This window comes from Saccostrea cucullata, unplaced genomic scaffold (genome assembly GCF_032062105.1).
Source record: "Saccostrea cucullata isolate Sc308-1 unplaced genomic scaffold, CSIRO_AGI_Scuc_v1 ctg430, whole genome shotgun sequence".
Lineage (NCBI taxonomy): Eukaryota > Metazoa > Mollusca > Bivalvia > Ostreida > Ostreidae > Saccostrea > Saccostrea cuccullata.
Window position 1 is genome coordinate 290,196 of NW_026930981.1, and position 21,794 is coordinate 311,989.

The following is a 21,794-nucleotide window of genomic DNA, read 5'->3' on the forward strand; positions in this document are numbered from 1 at the left end:
AAATTTTTGGTTTAGGAATAAAAAAAATAACAAACAAGTTGATGAAACAAGAATATCAGAAATATCGTTTAAAGTCATCATATCGTAAGTTCTTTGGTCGATGCAATAACCTTGTCAACAAATACCATTGTGCTCTCTATCTTAAGAAATGTTTTTTCTTATGTGCTTTTATGCATTTCTAAAGCTATCTAGAGTGTACACTGGTATTCTTTATGGTTCTCAAATTCTTTCAGATACAGAAATTGGAAATGTATTTTTCCCATTCAAAACTTTATTTACTGAACTATATCATATCAAAGGCTACAGCCCAGGTGTAGAAGGGGTCAGTAATGTCTTTGAAATATATGGAGATAACAAACAATATTCAAGCTCAAAAGTCCATTTAATAATACAAAAAATTGTAGCAGAGCAAACAAACACCTCTAAAACATCAGAGGTGGGATCAGGTGCCATGGAGGTGTGAGCGTCCCCTGTCGACTGGTCACACCCGCCTAACCCTCCTTGTCATGATCGGGAAATAACGGAAAATCGATAATTCAGTGTGTAATAAAGTATGAAACAATTAGTATGAAAAACGTCAGCATATGAATTAATGATAAATTGTATTTGCTGACAAGGTCATTGTATCGACCATAGAACTTACGATATGATGACCTAAACGATATTCCTGATATTCTTGTTTCATCAACTTGTTTGTCAATAACTTACCTCGTTTTAGATATTTTTCATACCCATATGCTCTTGCGTATCGAAGCAACCAAGGGATATTTTAACCCCGTATGCGGACGATGAAGGTATTTTGCTGCATAAGTAAAGGAAATTGACGATTGAAAAGTTAATGTCATCTCGTATATCATAAAGACTGGTTGTTAGATTACCAATAAGGTCTTTCTCAAGTAAAATATCCAAATATGAAACAGATGTGTCAGACTCTATGGTATCTTTTATTTCAAGCTTATAGATGTATATCGTATCGACATCAGAATGGAAATAACCATTGTTAATTGACATTGCATCAATATAGTGAATATAATATTTTCTTATTGTTGAGTTGAAGGCCACAGCAAATGTTTTCTTTTTTCACGTAAGAGATTTGAACAAATTCTGCTTCATATGAATATAAAAATAGGCCTGCTTATAACGAGGCGCAATTGTACCCATGAAAACTGCAATACATTGTTAGAAACCTGGTCTCCAAAAATGACATATATTGTCAATCAGAAACTCGAGCATCTTTTAAATGTCAACTTCAGAGTGCTCGTGTGTATAATCCATATTTTTTACGGTTGAACGGTTGTGTATGAGGTTGATAAGTCGTAAGTTTTTGTTTTGTGAATTAAAAATTTTATGATTTCAAATTTTAAAATGATTCCTTGGAATTTATGAGTGTCCACATCTGATTTAGACCACTTCTCGAATATATTGTTGCCCAGTACTCTTGAAGTTTCTTCTTCACTGCTGTTTATATCTTAGTGTGGAGTAAAGAAAGAGGCTTGGTAGAACATTTACTGGAACCCGCTATGTGTCTTTGAAAGGATTTTTTATAAAGTTTTGGAATCTACTGAGTAATATGGAAATGGTAATTCAAATTCATTTGGTTGTTAGGGATATGGGATATTAAAAATATTAAAAACTGACATATGACTTTGGAGAATTATTTTCTCCTAATACTGATCGTGTAATCTATCCTATTCTTTTTTAATTTTTGAATTACTGAAGACAGAAGGATAGATGGTTTTTATTTTGTCCTTCAATCACTTATTGCGCGATTTTAACATGTATCTGATACATTTAATCCATTCTGACAACGTGTCAAAGTCTTCTTTTTCATGTTTTTCCATCGCCTGGCGTAAATCATCATATTTTTGAAATTTAAAAGATCGCGGTTCCCAAAATTTTGGCCCTTTTAAGATTAATGCTTTAAGGTCCTCATAATTCTCTAAAATATATTAGTCACTAGTAATAATGTGTACAACAGGATTATAGATGTAGGGTGAAGAAGAACAAAGGAAGGAGGATTATGTTTCAGATATTCGATATCCTGGCTCTGTAAAATTAGAAGCATTTGTAGAAAATACAAAGTGTAGTCTTCAATTTGAAATATCATGGAGTACAAAAGTGAAGACCAAGGACAGTTATGATGCTGACTTTCGATGGTATCAACCAGATTAAGTGTTTGGTAAGACAGAAGTGAATTTTTGGAGATTACAAACAGTTTTAAACTCAAAAGTCCATTTAAGCAATACAAAATAGGAGCAGAGCAAACACGGACCTCCAAAACATCAGAGGTGGGATCAGGTGCCATGGAGGAGTGAGCATCCCCTGCCGACCGGTCACACCCGCCGTGTGCTTCTTGTCATGATCGGGAAATGGCGGAAAATTCTTCGACAAATCAGTGTGTTAAGGTTCATAAACCCTCTGCTCACTTGTATGAAATTTTTCTTTAACTATTATGATTTTCGAAAGGAAATGTATATGCTGAATAAAATACAAACAATTGTATCATGGCTTGCGGGGTGACAAATATACAAAGGAATTATAGACATTTGTGTCATTAAGAGTTATCTCTCTTATCAGAGTATCAATGTACCTTAATAATGGCCTAGCAATTAGAATTTGATTAATCTAAACCCATTCCACCCTCAACACACGTTCATTAAAGCAACTCAACAAGATTGTCGATACATAAAGAATCTCTGATTTACAAAATTGAAGTGCATGTGACGCCATAGGCATGAAGGTTCGTTGACTTTGGTCACAATAGGTTTTTAGGGTTGCTTTGATTGTAAAGGTTTGTTCGTGGATCTATGTTTTCGATCGGTTTCATGTTGGGTTCTATGGCAACAGCACTCCACTGGATTTATGTTCCTAATACTATTTATAGAAAGAAGCCACGGATAAGAGAGGAAAACATGTCTAAAGTTTTGAATATCAGAGATGGAAAATCTGTTGTTATTATAGAAAAACTTTAAAAATATGTCCTTTAACGATAAATTTGAAATCATTTCATATTTTAGATATTTGTGGAGAACTAATGGCTATTTACTCCCTTGACATTATTTTCTAAATTTATTTTAATGATAGTTACATTAAAAATTTAGTGGAAGGGAAATAACAAAAATATCAATAATGAAAGTATGGCATTTGAAACACATGATTTCTTTTCACGGATATGCTACCTTGCACTATTTACTGCATACTATAGTAATACTGCATAATAGGGAGAAACATTTGGGATCTATCGGATGTAGAAAAATAATCCTTTGCTTCTCTTCTGGAAAGTATACACACTAGCAGTATGAATAAGTATATCAGTTATTCTAGCTGTAGCAACCAAGGGTTTTATCTTTTGTGTGTCTAAAACCTCGATACAAAGTAATGGAAGATAATAAAGTACAGGGTTTAGAATTTAAAGAAATTATGTTTTCTCAGATTTCTGCTGGTTCAAGTTTCTAGAATGTGAAAAAAATACTTGTTTCATTTTAAGTTATGTAAATAACCCTGAAAACTGTTCAGCAACTGCCAAAAGATAATTAAAACACGTTTGAAAAGGGTCAGAATATATGCATAATGACCTTAAACTCTTGAAGTAAAGTTTCGTAGTAAATAAAATTAAAGTATAAGTGGCATCATAAGTTAAAGGTACGCTATGAGTGTTACTGATTTATAAAAGTAAACATTCGTAAAATACTGTAATACAATATAATATAATTTACTATATCTTTGGCTAGAGATAAGCCCATACATACTCAATTAAATTTCCTCACACAAAAATTTTATTTTCGAAATGAAAAAAAGTGAAGTGTACAGACCAGTGAGTGTAATTGCAGTCATGCCATGGCCGAAGGTAAAAGAATATAAAGAAACACAATAGTCCATGGGTCTCATTGCTAACCTTAACACTGTGGCTAAAATAGAAGGCAAAAATCAATCCAGTATTAAAAAAAAACTTTGAAAAAGCTTAAATACAAAAAATGTTTTTACCTATAAGATTGGCCCAACCCTATCACCAGGGGTCATGATTTGAACGAATTTGAATCTACACTACCTGAGGATGATTCGGACGTAAAAATATGACCAATCATGGCTTTGTTGTTTATATAATAAATTAATTTACACATTCTTCTTTTTAAATTTTTTAAAAAAGTTGTGATAATGAATATTTACTGTACGTGTCACTATGTTTCACAAAACGAAAGTAGAGTCACGTTCCCCATGGCTTCGTCCAAAGAACAACAATTGGAAACAGAGAACGACACAATTAAATGTCCACTTTGCTTCGAACCATTCACAGAACCTAAACTACTGGATTGTTTACATACTTTTTGCAAGGAATGTCTTGAAAAGCTTTGTGAACACACTGGAGATCGAAAGATAATTTTGTGCCCTCTTTGTCGACATGAATATTCGATACCTAAAAATGGCATTGATGGGATCAAACATAACTACTATATGGAAATGCTGCTCAAAGAAAAAGAAGCTCTCTGTCAAGCATGCGAGAACGGCGACAAAGCGACAAAGCGATGTTTTGATTGCGACCAGAACCTTTGCCCAAATTGTTACAGGATTCACCAAAATTTGAAGACAACCAGGTCGCATCGAAGCGGTGATATTGGTAATGAAATCCAAGGAATGCAAACGCAGACTTTTTACTGCCCAAGGCATAGAAAAGAAGAACTTAAGTTTTTTTGTTGTCAGTGCGAGACTAATATATGTCGTGATTGTAAACTTACGAAACACGAAGGGCATAAAACAGAAGACTTAGATATCATTGCTGAAAATTCGAAGAAGGCATTGGACTCAAAACTGAAGAATTTGACCAACTTAAATGAAATGTTATTAACTACAAGAGAAGACTCTATGAAGGTACTAAAAGATCTTAATGGGAAACGAGATAATCTTATTCAGTCTATCAAAGAACAAACACAACATATTGTTGAGCGCATTAGAACGCTTGAAGGCAAATTGGTCAACGAAGTAGACACTCATTTTGAAAAAGAAAAATCGTTTCTGGAAGACAAACATTCTGCCATTGCTCAATCCACCGTTTCCCTAAAATGCCAGTGTGTCTATATTCAGCAAGTTCTGAAGCATGGGGTACTACCCGATGTAACACAAGCTAACGCTTCCTTACAGAACTTGAAAATGAAGGAACTCTGCAGTGAGCAATGCACAGTAAATTCCTATACTCTTCCAGTATTTGTTCCTTCTGGGTTCGAAGCTCAAACCCAAACTATCGGAAAGTTAAATTTTACATCAATCGATTTAACACTCCAGGAAACACTCCATTTTCAAAGCGATTGTCCCGTCAACAACGTGATTTCAGAAATATTTCCATCCCTGGATGGTACAAAATCCTGGATTTTATTTCAACACGTGAATAAATCACCAAAGCAATCCCAACAAATAGCGGGCGCTCTTTATTCAGAGGAAGGTAACTTGATGTCCGTAGTCAGAGGCAATATAACTCAGATATTATTTGTACCCTCAGGAGAGGAATTGCGATTTTCCAAAGCACCAATATGGATCTCTGTTGAAGAGAAAAAAGGAGAAAGCAAGTCACCCTTTTCTAAACCAGATCTCCGCTCTGTGACTTTGAGCAACAAGGGCGAGATCATGATACTTCTAACAGAAAACCGTGTGGAGACTTTGTCAAGCAGCGGTGAGACGTTAAATATTGTTGAACTGGAGTATGTCGTATCTGCTGATAGAATGGCACTTGGTGGAGATAAAGTGTACTGTTTAGACAGGTCAAAACAAAGTATTGCGTGTTTTACAAAGGATTTTGATTTTTTCCGATCTGTTGGTCCCTCTAAATCATATCTGGCTACTTTTGACCCAATATCCATTTGTTGCGATAGAAAAGGAAACGTTTTTGTATGTGATTACCAGAACGACCGCGTCTGTTGCCTTATTGGTTGGCAATTTATAACAGTTATCAGAGGAATCCAACGCCCTGTAGCAGTTGCTGCAGACAGCCGAGACAGACTCTGGGTCGGGAAGCAGAACGGAGAAATTGTAATTTACGAAATTAAGGAAAAACTCTAGACATCAGTATTAAATCAGTATTAAATCTCGAAAGTTGTTCTAGTAACATATTCTAGGGATATAAGAGTATGACATCATTAGTACAGAAAACATCTTTAAGAATTATACTTTTACTTAGAGTTTTAAAAAATACAAAATGATCAAAAATATACTTAGAGGTTTAAGTCACAGGTCAAAAGTTATTTTATTTAGAATCAACTCCTTTTTCAGCAAATCTACAACAGAAGCTCTTACAATAGTGAGCCACCCAAATGACTTTTTCCTAGTAAATATTCAAAATATGTAACATACTGTGGTATATTTTATTTCAAGTTCACTGGGATATATCGAGTCGATATATGCATATGATTCAAGTAATTATTGTTGTTTGAAAAACGTCGTCAAAATGTCGAGGTGAAGGTCATGGCAAGTGTTTTCTTCTTCTCGTGCATATGTTTTTGATAAATTCTGCTTCAGATAAATACCAAAATAGACCATCACATAATGGTTTGCAATTGGTATTCTTTGGAACTCCAATAGACTGGATGATTTTACCAAAATCAGCAGCCTAAAAACTTAGACTTTTCAACTTTATACACAACAATGGCCCTCATGATAAATTAAAGTCCAAGGTTTTTGTTATCATTGACAGCTGCTTTTTAAAAAAAATAGAACTCGTATTTTTATTACCTGTTCATTGGTCATTTGCAAAATTATTTTGTTAAAACACATTCTGATTGAACACACAAGTACTCTGAAGTTGACGTCAAAACAATGCTTGAGTTTCTGATATCTATGTGGTTTTTGGAGACCAGGTCTTCCAACAATCTTTTGGAATTCCCATAGAATTCGTGCAAAATCTTATGCGTGAAAAAAGGAAACACTTTCTGTGGCCTTTAACTCAACATTTAGATATATCGACGACGTATTGTCAATTAACAATGGGAATTTCCATTCCTATGTCGATACGATATATCCTGGTGAGCTTGAGATAAAAGATACAACAGAGTCTGACACACATGGTTTCTTGGATACTTTACTTGAAAATGTTAATGGTAATCTAAGAACCAGACTACATGATAAACGTGATGACTTTAACTTTTCTATCGTAAACTTACCTTACTTTTGCAGCAATATACCTTCATCACCTGCATACGGACTTTATATATCTCAGTTGATTCGATACGCAAGAGCATTTTCTACGTATGAACAATTTCTAAAACGAGGTAAATTATTCACAAACAAGTTGATGAAACAAGAATGTCAGCAGTCTAGTTAAAAGTCACCATTTCGTAAGTTCTATGGTCGATACAATGACTTTGTCAGCAAATACAATTTATCATTGATCGAGTCAAATGCTTACTGACGTTTTTCATACTAATTGTCAGTCCAGTGTTTATACACTGAATTGACGACGGATTTTTCCGTTATATCCCGATTATGACAAGGAGTAAACGGCGGGTGTGACCGGTCGGCAGGGGATGCTCACTCCTCCATGGCACCTGATTCCACCTCTGATATTTTGGAGGTTCTTGTTTGCTCTGCTCCTATTTTGTATTGTTTTATGGATTTTGATATTGAATATTGTATATCTCCATATCTTCATCCATATACAACGCAGACACTATCAACCAAAAACTCAGACATCCTTCCAACATCATCCCTGGAGTACCTGTATTCACAATTAACCAGAATGCTTTCCAACAAAACACATTTATAACTGTTATATAAAAAGGCTTACACAAATAAATCTTGCCCGATTTTTTATAAATTCAAGTTGGGTTTATTGAAGGAAAACAAGTTTTTAGGTGAGAAAAGTTCAGAAAACCCGTTAATTTGAATATTGTGTGGTCTTAATTTTTATCATGCAAAAATACATTGGTAACTCAGTACTGAGTATATATAGACCAAAAGTATGGCTATATCCTTCTATTCAATTTTTAAAAGACTTTTCAATATTACTGATAATTAAAAAAATAAAAACATTTAAAACAAAAATCATGAAGTGCCTACGCTGCCATAGGCATATGGAGCAGTCATTGCTCCATTTACCCATTAGCGGGTCAACACGTGCTCTTTACTTGTTTTGTACATGAGTGTAGATCATGTCATATATTTAGATCGACATCGTGTACACCACAGGTAATATCATAGGTGTATTACAATATGTAATATGTTTGTAGCCTTTCTTGCCGTACATGGCAGTAAGTAGCAACAATGGTTTATTTGACAGGCTTCCTCAAGCCCTATAGAGCACTATGGCATAGGCACTCCAGTCTTCAATCATTATCAGGAGTATATCAACATCTGAACGAAATCAGTTTGGGCAAGAGCAAATATAAACATTACATACTACAAAATCAATAATGATAACTTGCAATTATAGCTTTGTCCTGTTGGTTGATAAACTTATTTCTACTGTAGCAGATGTAGATTTAAATACTCGTAATATTTTAACCTGATATATTGAACGTTATTTTATAGAAAATAAAGTTTTTGTCAAATCGAAACTAAATGAATATATAAGGGAAATAAATCACGTTTTAAACTAATGATTGTATAAAATCAAACAGAAAGTAGAACTGTATTTTTTTAAGTGATTTAATTTACGATATAGCTCATTATAAAATTGTAAAATTTCGTTAAGAATATATTTTTAAAGAAATTCAACCTACAATCAGAAACAGATAAAAGTATTAAAGAAAAAACCCCCAACAAAATTGGACTTTTTTCGGACGCTTATAGAGGAATAATTTTGCTTGTGCATTGATTTCAAATTCCAGTATAAATTTACGATTTATATGATTTTACACTGAGGAGCTTTTTGTACCTAATGTCAAATGTTATTGCCATATTTCTGACTGACTCATTTCTATATTCTTAATGATATAGTTGGGGTTTCACTTGGGAAAATTTTTGGATTAAAAAAATTAAATGTATATCTAGAATGACAATCTTATAAATCAAGAGATCGAACTGCTGAAGTGAAAACTGGTCCTTTTGGATGAGACAGTATAAACCGAAGTCAAGTGTCGCAGTAGACGCTGACAAGAAAAGGATCCCTCAATGCTCAATGGCCCTTAGTGCCGAGTAGAGGTCTAAATTTGCAGTCGACTACGGGCCCCTCAATATAAGAAAAGAATTCGATTTCAAGACATATTTTTAATGACAAGGTCATTGCACAGATCATAGACGTAAGAAAATTACGACTTTACACCTGATATTCTTGCTTCATAAACTTGTTTGTATATAGCTTTCCTCGTTTTAGAAATTGTTCATATGTAGAGCATGTTCTTGCGTATCGAATCAACTGAGAAATAAAAACTCCGTATGCAGATAAGGTGTATTGTTCCAAAAATAAGGGAATTTGACGACTGAAAAGTTAAAGTCATCATGTTCTAAACCTTTGTCGATAGATTGTCATTATCGTATTTTCCCAATGAAATATTCAAACATGAAGCAGATGTGTCAAACTCTGTAGTATCTTTTATTTCAAGGAAACCGGGATATATCCTTTCGACATATATGAATGGAAATAACTATTCATAATACTAATGTTATTTGTCGTCGATATATGTACATTTAAATATCGAGCTGAAATCCACAGCAAGTGTTTCATTATTCTCAAGTATAAGATTTTGAATACATTCTGCTTCGATATGAATACAAAACTAGGTTTGCGAATAATTGAACACAGTTGGTTTCCATGGGTTTTCCAATAGATATTGCTATTAATACACAGAAATGTCGACGGATCTTTCCGTTATTTTCGGATCCTGACAAGGAGCACAAGGGATGACCGGTGTAACGACGAAAAGTGACCCCCGTAGACCAGGGGGTCATTTTTCTACGTAGAAAAATGACCCCAGGTCAATATTCTAGGACAAGTAGGGTCATTTTTCGACTGTAGAAAAACATTCCAGACCAGCAATGAACCCCATAGAAATTTGACCCCCTACTTTTTTATACTATAAAACCTTATATCGGAGTTTTTTGAAGAGACTTACTTTTACATTCGACAGGTGACTTTTACATTTTAAGTAATGGAGTCATCGTCGCAAACCACGGCAAAAAGTACGCTCCTCTCCTATTGCTATATATGCGGATTCCGGGCCGTGGCTTGAGACGATGTAATGGAGTTGGTCTATGTATAAATTGTTAAAGTCAGTCGTCGATTGTAAAAGTAAGTCTCTTCATAAAACTCCATCTGTGTCTCCTGATATTTTTTCATACTTTCAAATGTAAGTAAGGGATCTTTTCCAAGATATATTTGATTGCATATTTTAATAGTAGCATCACAATCAATGTATCTGGTTTGGATTTATTTTTGGCCTGCAGAATCCCAATTAAAAACTTCAAGAGTATACTGTGCAACAATATATTCAAGAAATAGTGTAAATCAGATGTGGATGCTCAAAAAATCCAAAGAACTTTTGGACAATTTGAAATCACAAGATTTTTCCTAAATCAACAGCTTAAAAACTTACAACTTTTCAAGTTTATACTCAACCATTTCCCACGATAGATTAAAGTCCAGGCTTTTATTATATCATTGACAGGTGCCTTTTCAATAAAAATGGACCTCTTAAATTAACTTAACAGGTTATCGGTCATTTGCAAAATTATTTTGTTAAAACACATTCTGATTGCACACACAAGTACTCTAAAGTTTACATCAAGAAGATGTTTGAGTTTCTGTTTAACAATATCGATGTGGTTCATGGAGACCAGGTCTTCCAACAATGTATTGAAATCCCTATGGGTACCAATTGCGCTCCGTTATTAGCAGACCTATTTTTGTATTCATATAAAACAGAATTTGTGCAACATCTTATGCGTGAAAAGAAGAAAACACTTGCTGTGGCCTTCAAATCGACTTTTAGATATATCGACAACGTATCGTCAATTAACAATGGTATTTCCATTCCTACGGCGATACGATATATCCTGGTGAACTTGAGATAAAAGATGCCACAGAGTCTGACACATCTGTTTTATACTTGGACATTTTACTTGAAACAGAAGTTAATAATAATCTAAAAACCAAGCTATATGATAAATGTTATGACTTTAACGTTTTTATCGTCAACCTTCCTTACTTATGCAGCAATATAGCTTCATCACCTGCATACGGAGTTCATATATCTCAGTTGATTCGAAACGCAAGGGCATGCTCTACGTATGAACAATTTCTAAAACGAGTTAAATTATTGACAAGCAAGTTGGTGAAACAAGAATATCAGCAATCTCGTTAAAAGTTATCATTTCGTAAGTTATATGGTTGATACAATGACAATGTCAGCAAATACAATTTATCATTGAGACAAATGCTGACTGACGTTTTTCATACAAATTGTTAGTCCATTATTTATACACTGAATTGACGACGAATTTTCCCGTTATTTCCTGATCATGACAAGGAGCACACGGCGGGTGTGACCGGTCAGCAAGGGAGGCTCACTCCTCCATGACTGGCACCTGATTCCACCTCTGATGTTTCGGATGTCCGTGTTTGCTCTGCTCCTATTTTGTATTGTTTTATAAACTTTGATATTGAATACTGATCGTGATCTCCATATCCTTCTTCATTTAGGAGCATACATTTTGGTTTGTTTTTTTATCATTCAGTTTTGTTCCGTAAATGGCATGATTTTTTTCTGATAACCATAAACTTTGAATTTTTTTTACAAATCCCAAAACATAGCATAGAAGCAAGAAAAGCAACGTAATTTAACTACGTAAATTCAATTTTTTAGCTCTTACCTTCAAACTAACTTATATATCTGTATGCATTCTGCTTTAAAATACATACGTTTTAACTTCCTTACATAAGGTACTATTCTTTTTCCTGTAAATACGGGAAATACCAAACATGCACATCGGCAACATTTTTATAAGCATATTTTAAAAAAGTCCTCCAAAACTGGCAAAAATTTACATCTGAGTGGTTCAACCTTCAGAGATATCTATAAAATGAGTATAAATTAAAAGAAAAAAAACTTTGCATTTTAACCCTTTTTATCCCACAGAAACCTGACAAATGGTTGCTGTAAAGTCCCCTTTCTTCTGAGATTTTATAGACTTTGCAAATACAAATGAACTCTTACTCTATCATGCCATCTAACTTCGATATCTAAAGTCCTAGCACATAACGACCAAAATAAAAGTTTGAAATTTTTTGTAAAAGTGTGTCAAACCCCAAGGTCAAGGTCAAAAGGTCAAAATTGGTTGTACACAAAAAAGGTCTTGTCACAAAAATACACCTGAAACATGAAAGCCATAGTCCCACCAGGTCGAAAGTTATGGGCAAGGTTCAAGATTTTGCAGACAAATAAACAAAGAGACAGACGGATGGACAGGTTAAAAACTATATACCCCCCTTCCCGAATCTTTGTTCACGGGGCAAAAGAATAATATGTAAAGTATCAACTTTTTCATAATCCAACATTTGTTTTGCTTTTTTTCTGCTGGTAAATAACTCCTAAAATCATCACATGTAAGGACATGTACATGTAGAACGAGGAAAACGATACTACATGTGCCAATTTAGGAAAGACAAGCACTTCTTTTTATTTCTTTTTTTAGTTAATCATGTTTTTTGCTACAACCCCCATTTTGTTAAGATTTTGTTGACACCAGCCAACGACAAAAGACATTTTATAGGTTTTGAGCTAACCACTTTTTGTTTCCTTTGTATCATAGGTCGTACTTAATTTCGTACTTATTTTTACAAATTAATTCATCTTTTTTTTAATGAGAAGTTTGAAACTCCATTCATAGAAAACCAAATATTTTTATAAGACCTATTTTTTTCTAAGCTTTTTTTCGCGCCAGTTTTAAAAGTAGGGATCAAAAGCATAAGGTTGCTTGATATTACCCGTATACATTCGCCTAACAAGAATATTCCAACCAAAACGAGAGTTTTTGCATAAAAAAAATGACAAGGGGTCATTATTCTACGGGGGTCATTTTTCTACAATACACACGGAGAAAAACGACCTCAAGGCCATAATTTCCACAGAAAAGTGGGTCATTTTTCTACGTAGAATATTGACATGGGGGTCAAATTTCTACGTAGAAAAATGACCCCGGGTCAATATTCTACGGGGGTCACTTTTCGTCCTTACACCGGTCGGCAGAGGATGCTCACCCCTCCATCGTACACGATGCCACTTCTGAAGTTTTAGAGGTCCATATTTGCCATGCTCCTAATATTTGTATATTGACATTGACAGATATATGAAAGGATCATCTATCTATCTTTGAAAAATCAGTTATATTGCCTAGAATTGAAAATAAAAAAAAAACAACTGGTAAGTGATTGAATGTTTAAATAAAAATGAAATGAAATAATCCGAGATTTTGATAAGAAAATGATATTGATTTACACCACTTTTAAAATAAACTGTAAAATAGTTTGTCTGAAGGTTCTCCTTTACAGCAGTTCTAATTTTCTGTAAGGGGGTAGTGATGAGGGCTCGATAGGTCATTTGCTGGATCCAGGAATTCATCTTTGCTTTGAAGGATTTTTAAAAAGAATCCAGACAAGTACGTTAGATTGAAAACACTTTGGTTGACCAGTATATTAAAAGTAGTTACTGAAATGTAGTTCTAAAGAATTCCTTCTTTGAAAAGTGTACTTTGAGAATATATAAGAATTAAAACCAAGTACTTCCAAAATACAGTTTTATATATTAATGAGCCTTACCAACAAAGACGGCAAAGGGACATTTTATGATTCGTTTAAAGCTATACATATGGCGTATCTAAACTAAAAAAAAATCAAGAATGGATAAAATGTATCAGATCCATGTTGAAATCGAGAATTAAAAGATTGAGGGGCAATATGAAAACCATCTATCCTTTCGTATTCAATAATTCAGAAATGAAAGGAGAATTAGATAGATCACATGATCAGTACGTACTGGTCCCTGCTGACAAAGCAGGTAACAACATTGTCTTTGTTTGTAAGGCTTATTATATAACTTGTATTTAGGAGAACTTGGATTTAATTAATTTTACAAGTGGTAATCCAACTTATACTCATAGTTCCCATTCTAAGGAAGAAATTCTTCAAAATCCTACGTCAGTTTTGAATAAATTTAATATCCCGAAGAACCAAAATTCCGAAACTTCATAAGAATCCTTACAAACAAAGATACATTGCGGGTTCCAGTAAATGTTCAACCAAGCCTCTTTCTTTATTCCTCACTAAGATATTGACAGTAGTGAAGAAAAAACTTCAAGAGTACTGTGCAACGAATATATTCAAAAAGTAGTATGAATCAGATGTGGATAATCAAAAATTCTAAAGAACTTTTGGACAATTTGAAATCAAAAGATTTTACCAAAATCAACAGCTTAAAAACTTACGACTTTTCAACTTTATACACAACCATTTCCAACGATAAATTAAAGTCCAGGCTTTTTGATGTCATTGAATGCTCCTTTTTCAATAAAATTTGAACTTGTAAATTTACTTACCTTGTCATTGGTCATTTGCAAAATTATTTTTTTAAACCACATTCTGATTGCACACACAAGTACTCTGAAGTTGACATAAAAAGATGCTTGAGTTTCTGATTGACAATATCTATGTGGTTTTTGGAGACCAGGTCTTCCGACAATCTATTGGAATCCCCATGGGTACCAATTGCGTTCCGTTATTAGCAGACTTATTTTTGTATTCATATGAAGCAGAATGTATGCAAAATCTTATGCGTGAAAAACTTGCTGTGGCCTTCAACTCAACATTTAGATATATCGAAGACGTATTGTCAGTTAACAAAGGTAATTTCCATTCCTACGTCGATACGATATATCCTGACCACGTGAGCTTGAGATAAAAGATATCACAGAGTCTGACACATCTGTTTCATACTTGGATATTTTACTTGAAAAAGACGTTAATGGTAATCTGAAACCAAGCTCTGTGATGACTTTAACTTTTCTATCGTAAACTTCCCTTACTTATGCAGCAATATACCTTCATCACCTGCATACTGTGTTTATATATCTCAGTTGATTTCATGCGCAAGAGCATGCTCTTTGTAAGAACAATTTCTAAAACAATTGAAAAACAAGTTGATGAAACAAGAATGTCACCAATCTCATTTACAGTCATCTTTCCGTAAGTTCTATGGTCGATACAATGACCTTGTCAGCAAATATCAGCAAATACAATTTATCATTGAGTCAAATGCATATGCTGACTGACGTTTTTCATACTTATTGTTAGCTCATTATTTATGCACCGAATTCACAACGGATTTTTTCCATACCGATCATGATAAGGAACACACGGTGTGACCGGTCAGCAGGGATGCTCACTCCTCCATGGCACTTAATCCCATCTCTGATGTTTGAAAGGTCCGTGTTTGCTCTGCTTGTTGTCCGTGTTTGCTCTGTATTGTTTTCATGAACATTGATATTGAATACTGTTCGCTATCTCCATATCCTTATTAATTAATTATTACGCAAGATTTAATATGTAGGAAACATTTAGCTTTTATTATTTGATTTTTTTTCATATATAAACTTTATTCAGTGTATTATACATTTGTACATATCTCAAAGCTTATGTTTTTAGAGCAGTTTAAGGATCCTCTCTACACAAGTGCGATTTTTTTTTTGGACATTGAGAAAAATGTAGTGTATAAAGGAGTTAATATTGAGCTTATTTATTTAATTTTCAATGTATTGTGCTTGGTATTTACCCCCGGGAAAAAAGTTCAAAGACAACACAGTATCAGTGAATAGAGATCACTGTTAATTACTTCATTAGAGATAATACATGTAAATAACACCTTCAGTTCATTTATTTTGGTCTTTTGAAATGTTGAGAATACTTGAATTAATTACAAATTGAGTAATATAGTGTAAATTTCTATTTTTTAGAATTTAGATCTAAGGGCAGATCACTCTAACTCCAGAAAAATACCTTAGAATCAGAACTCTTTGGTGTGCAGTGAAGAGAGGGTTCTTAATTTTTTTCTCTTATGATTTATGGAAAGAAAAGTGCATATGTTTTTCAAAAGAATCGAACTTAAGAAAGATTTTTCTTAAGATCAAAAGGAAATTAAAAGTCCCAAAATCAACTCTTTATGATTTAATATCCGAATATTGATGAGAGAGAGAGAGAGAGAGAGAGAGAGAGAGAGAGAGAGAGAGAGAGAGAGAGAGAGAGAGAGAGAGAGAGGGAGAATTAATATACCTGTATTGACACAGAATGGGACTTTCCAACATTAGGGGGCTTATAAATTAACTTTCAAAGAGTTTCCGAGAACCGAGAAGAGTCGGTTTCGGTTTATTTTCGCTGAAACTAGAAAAGTGGAAAAGTAAATGGTGATAAAAACAATAAATAGAGCTTTAATAAACAAAAGATAACTTACACTGTTATCTAAGTTTCAGATGATCAAATGTGTAATAAAAAAATAAAATGTGCGAAACAATAAAGCTAAATATATTTATTAAATATCTATTGAGTACAAAGATATAATATAATAATTGCTTGATTGGGGTTGCATATCGGTTCAAACTTGGTTGGAAACCAATGGAATTGAATATATTTATAGGTACATGTAATCTTTTTCCAGTTTTAAAATTAGAAATTTATTTGCAATCACTTACGTAACTTAATATATATGAATATATAACTGCAAACTTGAACAAAAGTGGATATAACTAGATTATTTTCTACGAAAGAAGAGGTGAGTTTCACTATACTGACAATATACTTTGATTAAAATAGCACAATTTCTCAATATTTTTTAAATTTTAACATAATTTTAGCTGTATGTTTTGTGTTACCATTTTACATTTTCCCCGTGCAAATAATTGATACATAAGAAAAAAACCATTAGAGCTTTGGTTACTTATTTAATTGCAGGAATATTGTGAGCCATGAGTTCCAAGATCGACCGTTTACGAATAGTCAGTATGAACGCTGCTGGTAGGAACGGAAGGAAGTTCGTCCTCCAGCATCTGATTGAGAAAGAAAAGCCTGAAATAGTATTCCTTCCGGGAGACAACTCAGACAACTCAGGACTTGGCACCTTAACACAGACCAGATATAATCACCTGTTAGACCCCGCCTTCAATGAGCCAGTTTTCCTGTATGATTCCACGCGACTGAAAGTCAATCAACTTCCGGCGAGATCGCAGTCCTATCATCCTGTTTGTGACTTTGACAGAGTTCTAGCACCTCTGATAGATATTAACTCGCCGGCCCCGGCTCAAAACGTCGTGAAGCAGTTCATATGCATTAACTGGCACCGGAGATTGTCTGAGAATGGAGGATCGCAAGTTCTGTATGAAAATGGAAGAATGTATATGATGTTTGCTCAGAATCTTGCCTATTTTACCGGAAAAGAGGTTTTGATAGGTGGCGACTTTAATTTACCGCTGTCAAAAATTAAGGAACTGATCGAAGAACATAACAGTTTGGTCCAGCAAGGCATCGACAGCGTAAAACCACAGTTTAAGAAGTTTGGTTACATGTATTGTATGACTGAAGAAATCCTTCGACCTGAACGAAGACTTCGGCAATTAACATTACACAAGAGCAACAGTTTGAATTCAACAGAAACGAATTACTTTGTTGCCTCCAAAGAAATGCAGCTACAGGAGACCAGACATGAAAAGATAGAAAGTCTCTCATACCGATACACCAGTCTACAATTACAGGGAAGACAGGAGAAGGGTGACTGTCCAGAACCGACTTACACCAAGACTCAAATGTATATACCACAAAGGCCACCAAAACACCACGGGGGTTAAAAAAAAAACAAAGTTTATCTGTCAAAATCTATGAAATTTATGATTTAAAATTGATGGCTAGAAATTTATATTGTAGAAGCAATTGTGAATACATGTTGTAAGACCTAAAAAAAATAAACATTTCTATTTGATTTTATAACATTTCAGTAATAAAAGTGTTGTGTTTAGCTTGTAGAGGTTTAGCATTGTGGCAATCTATATTTATACATGTAAATTGATTCTTAAAATAAAAAAAGTAGAACATCAAATAAGTTATCCTGATTTTTGTGATTGTAGTAAAATTCATTGTTTATTTACAGCTTTTAGTCATAAAGTCTCTTTTACTGAGGTGGAAATAGAAATTGAAATATGAATTAAGAAGAAAAAAGTAATGTGAATTGGCAATTTATTTATTACTTACATTGTTTTGAATGAAAGACTTTCCTTGGTATCCATACACGAAGAAAATAGCCCAGCAAACAAGGAACAGTCCATACTCAATTTATCAAATGATTCCCAAGGAAACCGCAAACGATTGATTTAGGGTCAGACCCTAAAGACCTTATACATGTACTGAGAACAGACTCAGAAAGTCAATATTTTGATTTTGAATATTTTTCTTTTATTTTTGTTCAATGTATTTGCATAAAAATTTGGTATAACATTTTAATTCAAACTTATGACGGTAACTTTGTCTCATTCTCAAAATTATTTCAGGAGTTATTTTGATTTGAAATTTTGACTTTATTCCTTTCTCACTGGAGCCTGATCTCAGTAAGAAATTGCTGCATTTTAAAGACGTACTTCAAACTACATGCACAAGAAATGCAATTCTTAAAAGAATGTTTCTTCTGGCTGACTTATCTTAAGAAAAGTTTATGAAAATGGGGATACCGAAAAATATTTAAGCTCAAAAGTCCATAAAACCACTAAAAATAGAAACAGAGCAAACATGGACCTCTAAAACATCAAAGGTGGGATCAGGTGCAATGGGGGATTAAGCATCCCCTGCCGAATGGACACACCCGCCGATTGCTCCTATTTTAAATGTCATTTTTACTGGAGAACAGCAACACTTCTTAAAAATTGTGATTTCGTTTGCCAATTAATCAATTAATTATATTCATTAATATTCAGTCATACATTCAGAATGAAGGAGTTCTCCTTTTTTATGCTTTGTGATCAAGTTCAAGAAAAATGATTTGTAGGAAAAGTATCAAGATTTATTTGTAAATAATTTATGACTTTTTCTATTCACTCAATGTGCACACAAAATACCAGAAAACACACATTTGCAGGTTTAATTTTGTTTAACAAGAAAAAAAATGAATAAATAGATTATGCATTAACATGGTAAACAAAGCCTTATAGGCTTTTCTGGAAATGCTTATTATTTTGCGAAAGTTTTGAGAGGTTGCGCGGTGATATTCATTCGTAAAAAGTAATAAAACTTATAAATATCTGTTTCATTTTGTTTTCCGAGAAATAAAAAGATATTGATTTTAGATAATGCGGTACTCTACATAATAAATTGTTGTATTAGCAGAAACATGCGTTTTGTCGGAAATATTTAGCATTTTACAAAAGTATAATGTAAACATTAGACTAACCGTTTTTTTCTCTGAAATTATGAAACATATCCGTGAAGATGATCTGATGGTTTTTTGGGGTTTCATTTAACAAAAAAAAAAAAAAAAAAAACCCACCTTAAACGTATATAAAAAAATGCCCTTTGACCATACTACCGTTCCAGAAATATGTTTTATTTGAAAATAATACAAAAAGACGAGTACAGAAGGATTCTACTGAGGAAAATTAGATATTCTGAGGTTTATATACTCACGGAATAGTAAATTGTTTAAATGTTTCCTATTAAAAATGTTAACACAATTTAATCTTCAGTATAGTTTCGATTTAGTTTCCTTGAAAATGGAAGGATTTCTGAAAATAAAAGTTTGGAAGTGCGTTGATTTATTCGATGAAAATGTAATGTTTACAACATTAAAAATAAAGGGAGTGATGTGAAGATGTTAATAAGTACTATGCAACAAAACTACATATAAGCAAAATATATCCAGTCAAATATATACATTTTGTACCTATTTCATATGTTATTTATTTGATTGTTAAGGGATCATTTCCCTACACGGAGGAATACAATCTGATTTTTAAGCAACCAATGAAAACCGCTTTATTTATAGAAAGGGAAATTCCAAGGTTTATAAATAGAAAGACTATTTTTACATCCAACGTAATTTATGAATATTATATAAACACTGCGTAACTTTTGTCATAAATATTAACCAGATATCATTTAGTCCAAGAGGTAAGCTGCCACTTCACTTTATTTTATTTTTGTGCAAAAAAACACTTATACATGTAAGTTTTAACAGGTGTAACATCTTTTGTAAGCATTACATTCTCATAACTTTTTTTTTATTTTGAAATAATTACAGGAATAATTTAAGCTATGGGTTTCGACACAGACCGCTTAAGAATAGTCAGTATGAACGCTACGGGGCGGAAGGGAAGGCAGTATTACGACTTCCGACAGTCCAATTTACGGCAGCTGGTGGAGAATGAGAGTCCTGATATAATGTTCCTGCCGGGAGACAATCCAGGACCTGATACATTTACACATACCAGTTATCAACAACTACTGGACCCCACCAACAACGAGACGGTCCTCCTGTACGATTCCACACGACTGAAGGTCCATCAGCGACCGAATGAGCCACAGTTCACAATCCCTAACTGTGATTTTGATAAAGTTCTGACTCCCATTGTGGACATTTACTCACCGGCGCCGGCACAGAACATTGTTAAGCGATTCATCTGCGTCTCCTGGCATTGGGAACTGACTGCCACTGGAGGATCACAGGTTTTATACGAAAATGGACGATCCTACATGATGTTTGCTCAACTGCTCGCCTGGTTCACTGGTAACGAAGTTTTGATTGGAGGCGACTTTAATTTGCCGTTGACCAAAATCAACGAACTAATTAAAGAACACAACAGTCTGGTACAACAAGGCATCGACAGCTTAAAACCCATTTTCCAGCAGCTTGGTTACATGGATTGCATGACCGAAACAATACATCGGCCCGAACGAAGGCTGCGACAACTACGACTTCATAAATGTAAGAGTGCAAATACAACAGAAACAAATTTCTTTGTGGCCTCTAAAGAGATGCAACTGTTTGAGACCAGGCATGTCAAAATGGAGAGTCTGTCATATCGCTGCGCCGGGCTTCAGCTACAGACGAGAGTGGAGACTGATTACTGTCCAGAACCGACTTATACCAAAACCCAGATGTACATCCCGCAAAGGCCCCCAAAACACAATGGCGGATAGAGAAATGGAGATTTAAAATTTGAAAGCGATTTGAGAGTTATTTACTATTTATTTTGTACAATTAATTAATCCGTATGTGTCATGTAAATTTTGTTTGCAATTTAATCTTTCTATTGGCTATTTAATGGAAAATATTTTGATCATAATTAAAGTCATGTTAACGACTCTTGCGTTTAAACATTGTTATATACATGTACATGTACTTATCATTATAAAGTTTGACTCATGGAGGTTGTGACCAGTCAACACGAGATTCTTACTCGTAGTATGATTCTGATCCCATCTCTGAAAATTTAGGAATCCTTATTTTAAGCCCAGTTCTTAGATTTGTATAATAATAGATTCTGGGAGGTCGATCTCTATTCGTAATTTCCATCTTTTCATCCTACAACTTTTCTTCAACAGAAGTTTGTTAAAAGAGCTTTCTAATAGAGAAAAGCTGAATATTCTTATATTATAGTATTATATCTAAGATTCTTATATTAATCTAACGCCATCTTCTTTGCATCTTTACAGTGCTGTGTCTAAATCTTACTTGTACTGTCACGCAACAGAGTCATGTTTAATTTAGAAAGGTTCTGTTAAAATTTCACACGATGACTTGACTTTGAGTCCTCCTTTTCTCTTCTGCTTTGCAAAACATTTCGAACTAATT

At 33.8% G+C, this 21,794-nt stretch overlaps 3 protein-coding genes across 3 annotated transcripts; all 3 read left to right on the forward strand.

The window, feature by feature from the left end:
* Positions 1-4,198: 4,198 nt before the first annotated feature.
* LOC134230829 (E3 ubiquitin-protein ligase TRIM36-like) lies at positions 4,199-6,577 on the forward strand. Its single transcript, XM_062712685.1, has one exon. It carries the CDS (start codon positions 4,216-4,218, stop codon positions 6,046-6,048), a length of 1,833 nt encoding a protein of 610 aa, XP_062568669.1. The 5' UTR covers positions 4,199-4,215; the 3' UTR covers positions 6,049-6,577.
* Positions 6,578-16,612: 10,035 nt separating this feature from the next.
* Positions 16,613-18,066, forward strand: LOC134230851 (uncharacterized). Its single transcript, XM_062712707.1, has 2 exons — positions 16,613-16,736; positions 16,916-18,066. The coding sequence occupies exon 2, from the start codon at positions 16,930-16,932 to the stop codon at positions 17,803-17,805; it is 876 nt and encodes a 291-aa protein (XP_062568691.1). The 5' UTR covers positions 16,613-16,736; positions 16,916-16,929; the 3' UTR covers positions 17,806-18,066.
* Positions 18,067-20,019: 1,953 nt separating this feature from the next.
* On the forward strand, positions 20,020-21,304 carry LOC134230853 (uncharacterized). Its single transcript, XM_062712708.1, has 2 exons — positions 20,020-20,110; positions 20,241-21,304. Exon 2 carries the CDS (start codon positions 20,255-20,257, stop codon positions 21,137-21,139), a length of 885 nt encoding a protein of 294 aa, XP_062568692.1. The 5' UTR covers positions 20,020-20,110; positions 20,241-20,254; the 3' UTR covers positions 21,140-21,304.
* The last annotated feature ends 490 nt before the right edge of the window (positions 21,305-21,794 follow it).

What these genes read in the sequence shown, in the direction of transcription:
- LOC134230829 (XM_062712685.1), top strand. Translation starts at nt 4,216, where the DNA reads ATGGCTTCGTCCAAAGAACAACAATTGGAAACAGAGAACGACACAATT.
- LOC134230851 (XM_062712707.1), top strand. Translation starts at nt 16,930, where the DNA reads ATGAGTTCCAAGATCGACCGTTTACGAATAGTCAGTATGAACGCTGCT.
- LOC134230853 (XM_062712708.1), top strand. Translation starts at nt 20,255, where the DNA reads ATGGGTTTCGACACAGACCGCTTAAGAATAGTCAGTATGAACGCTACG.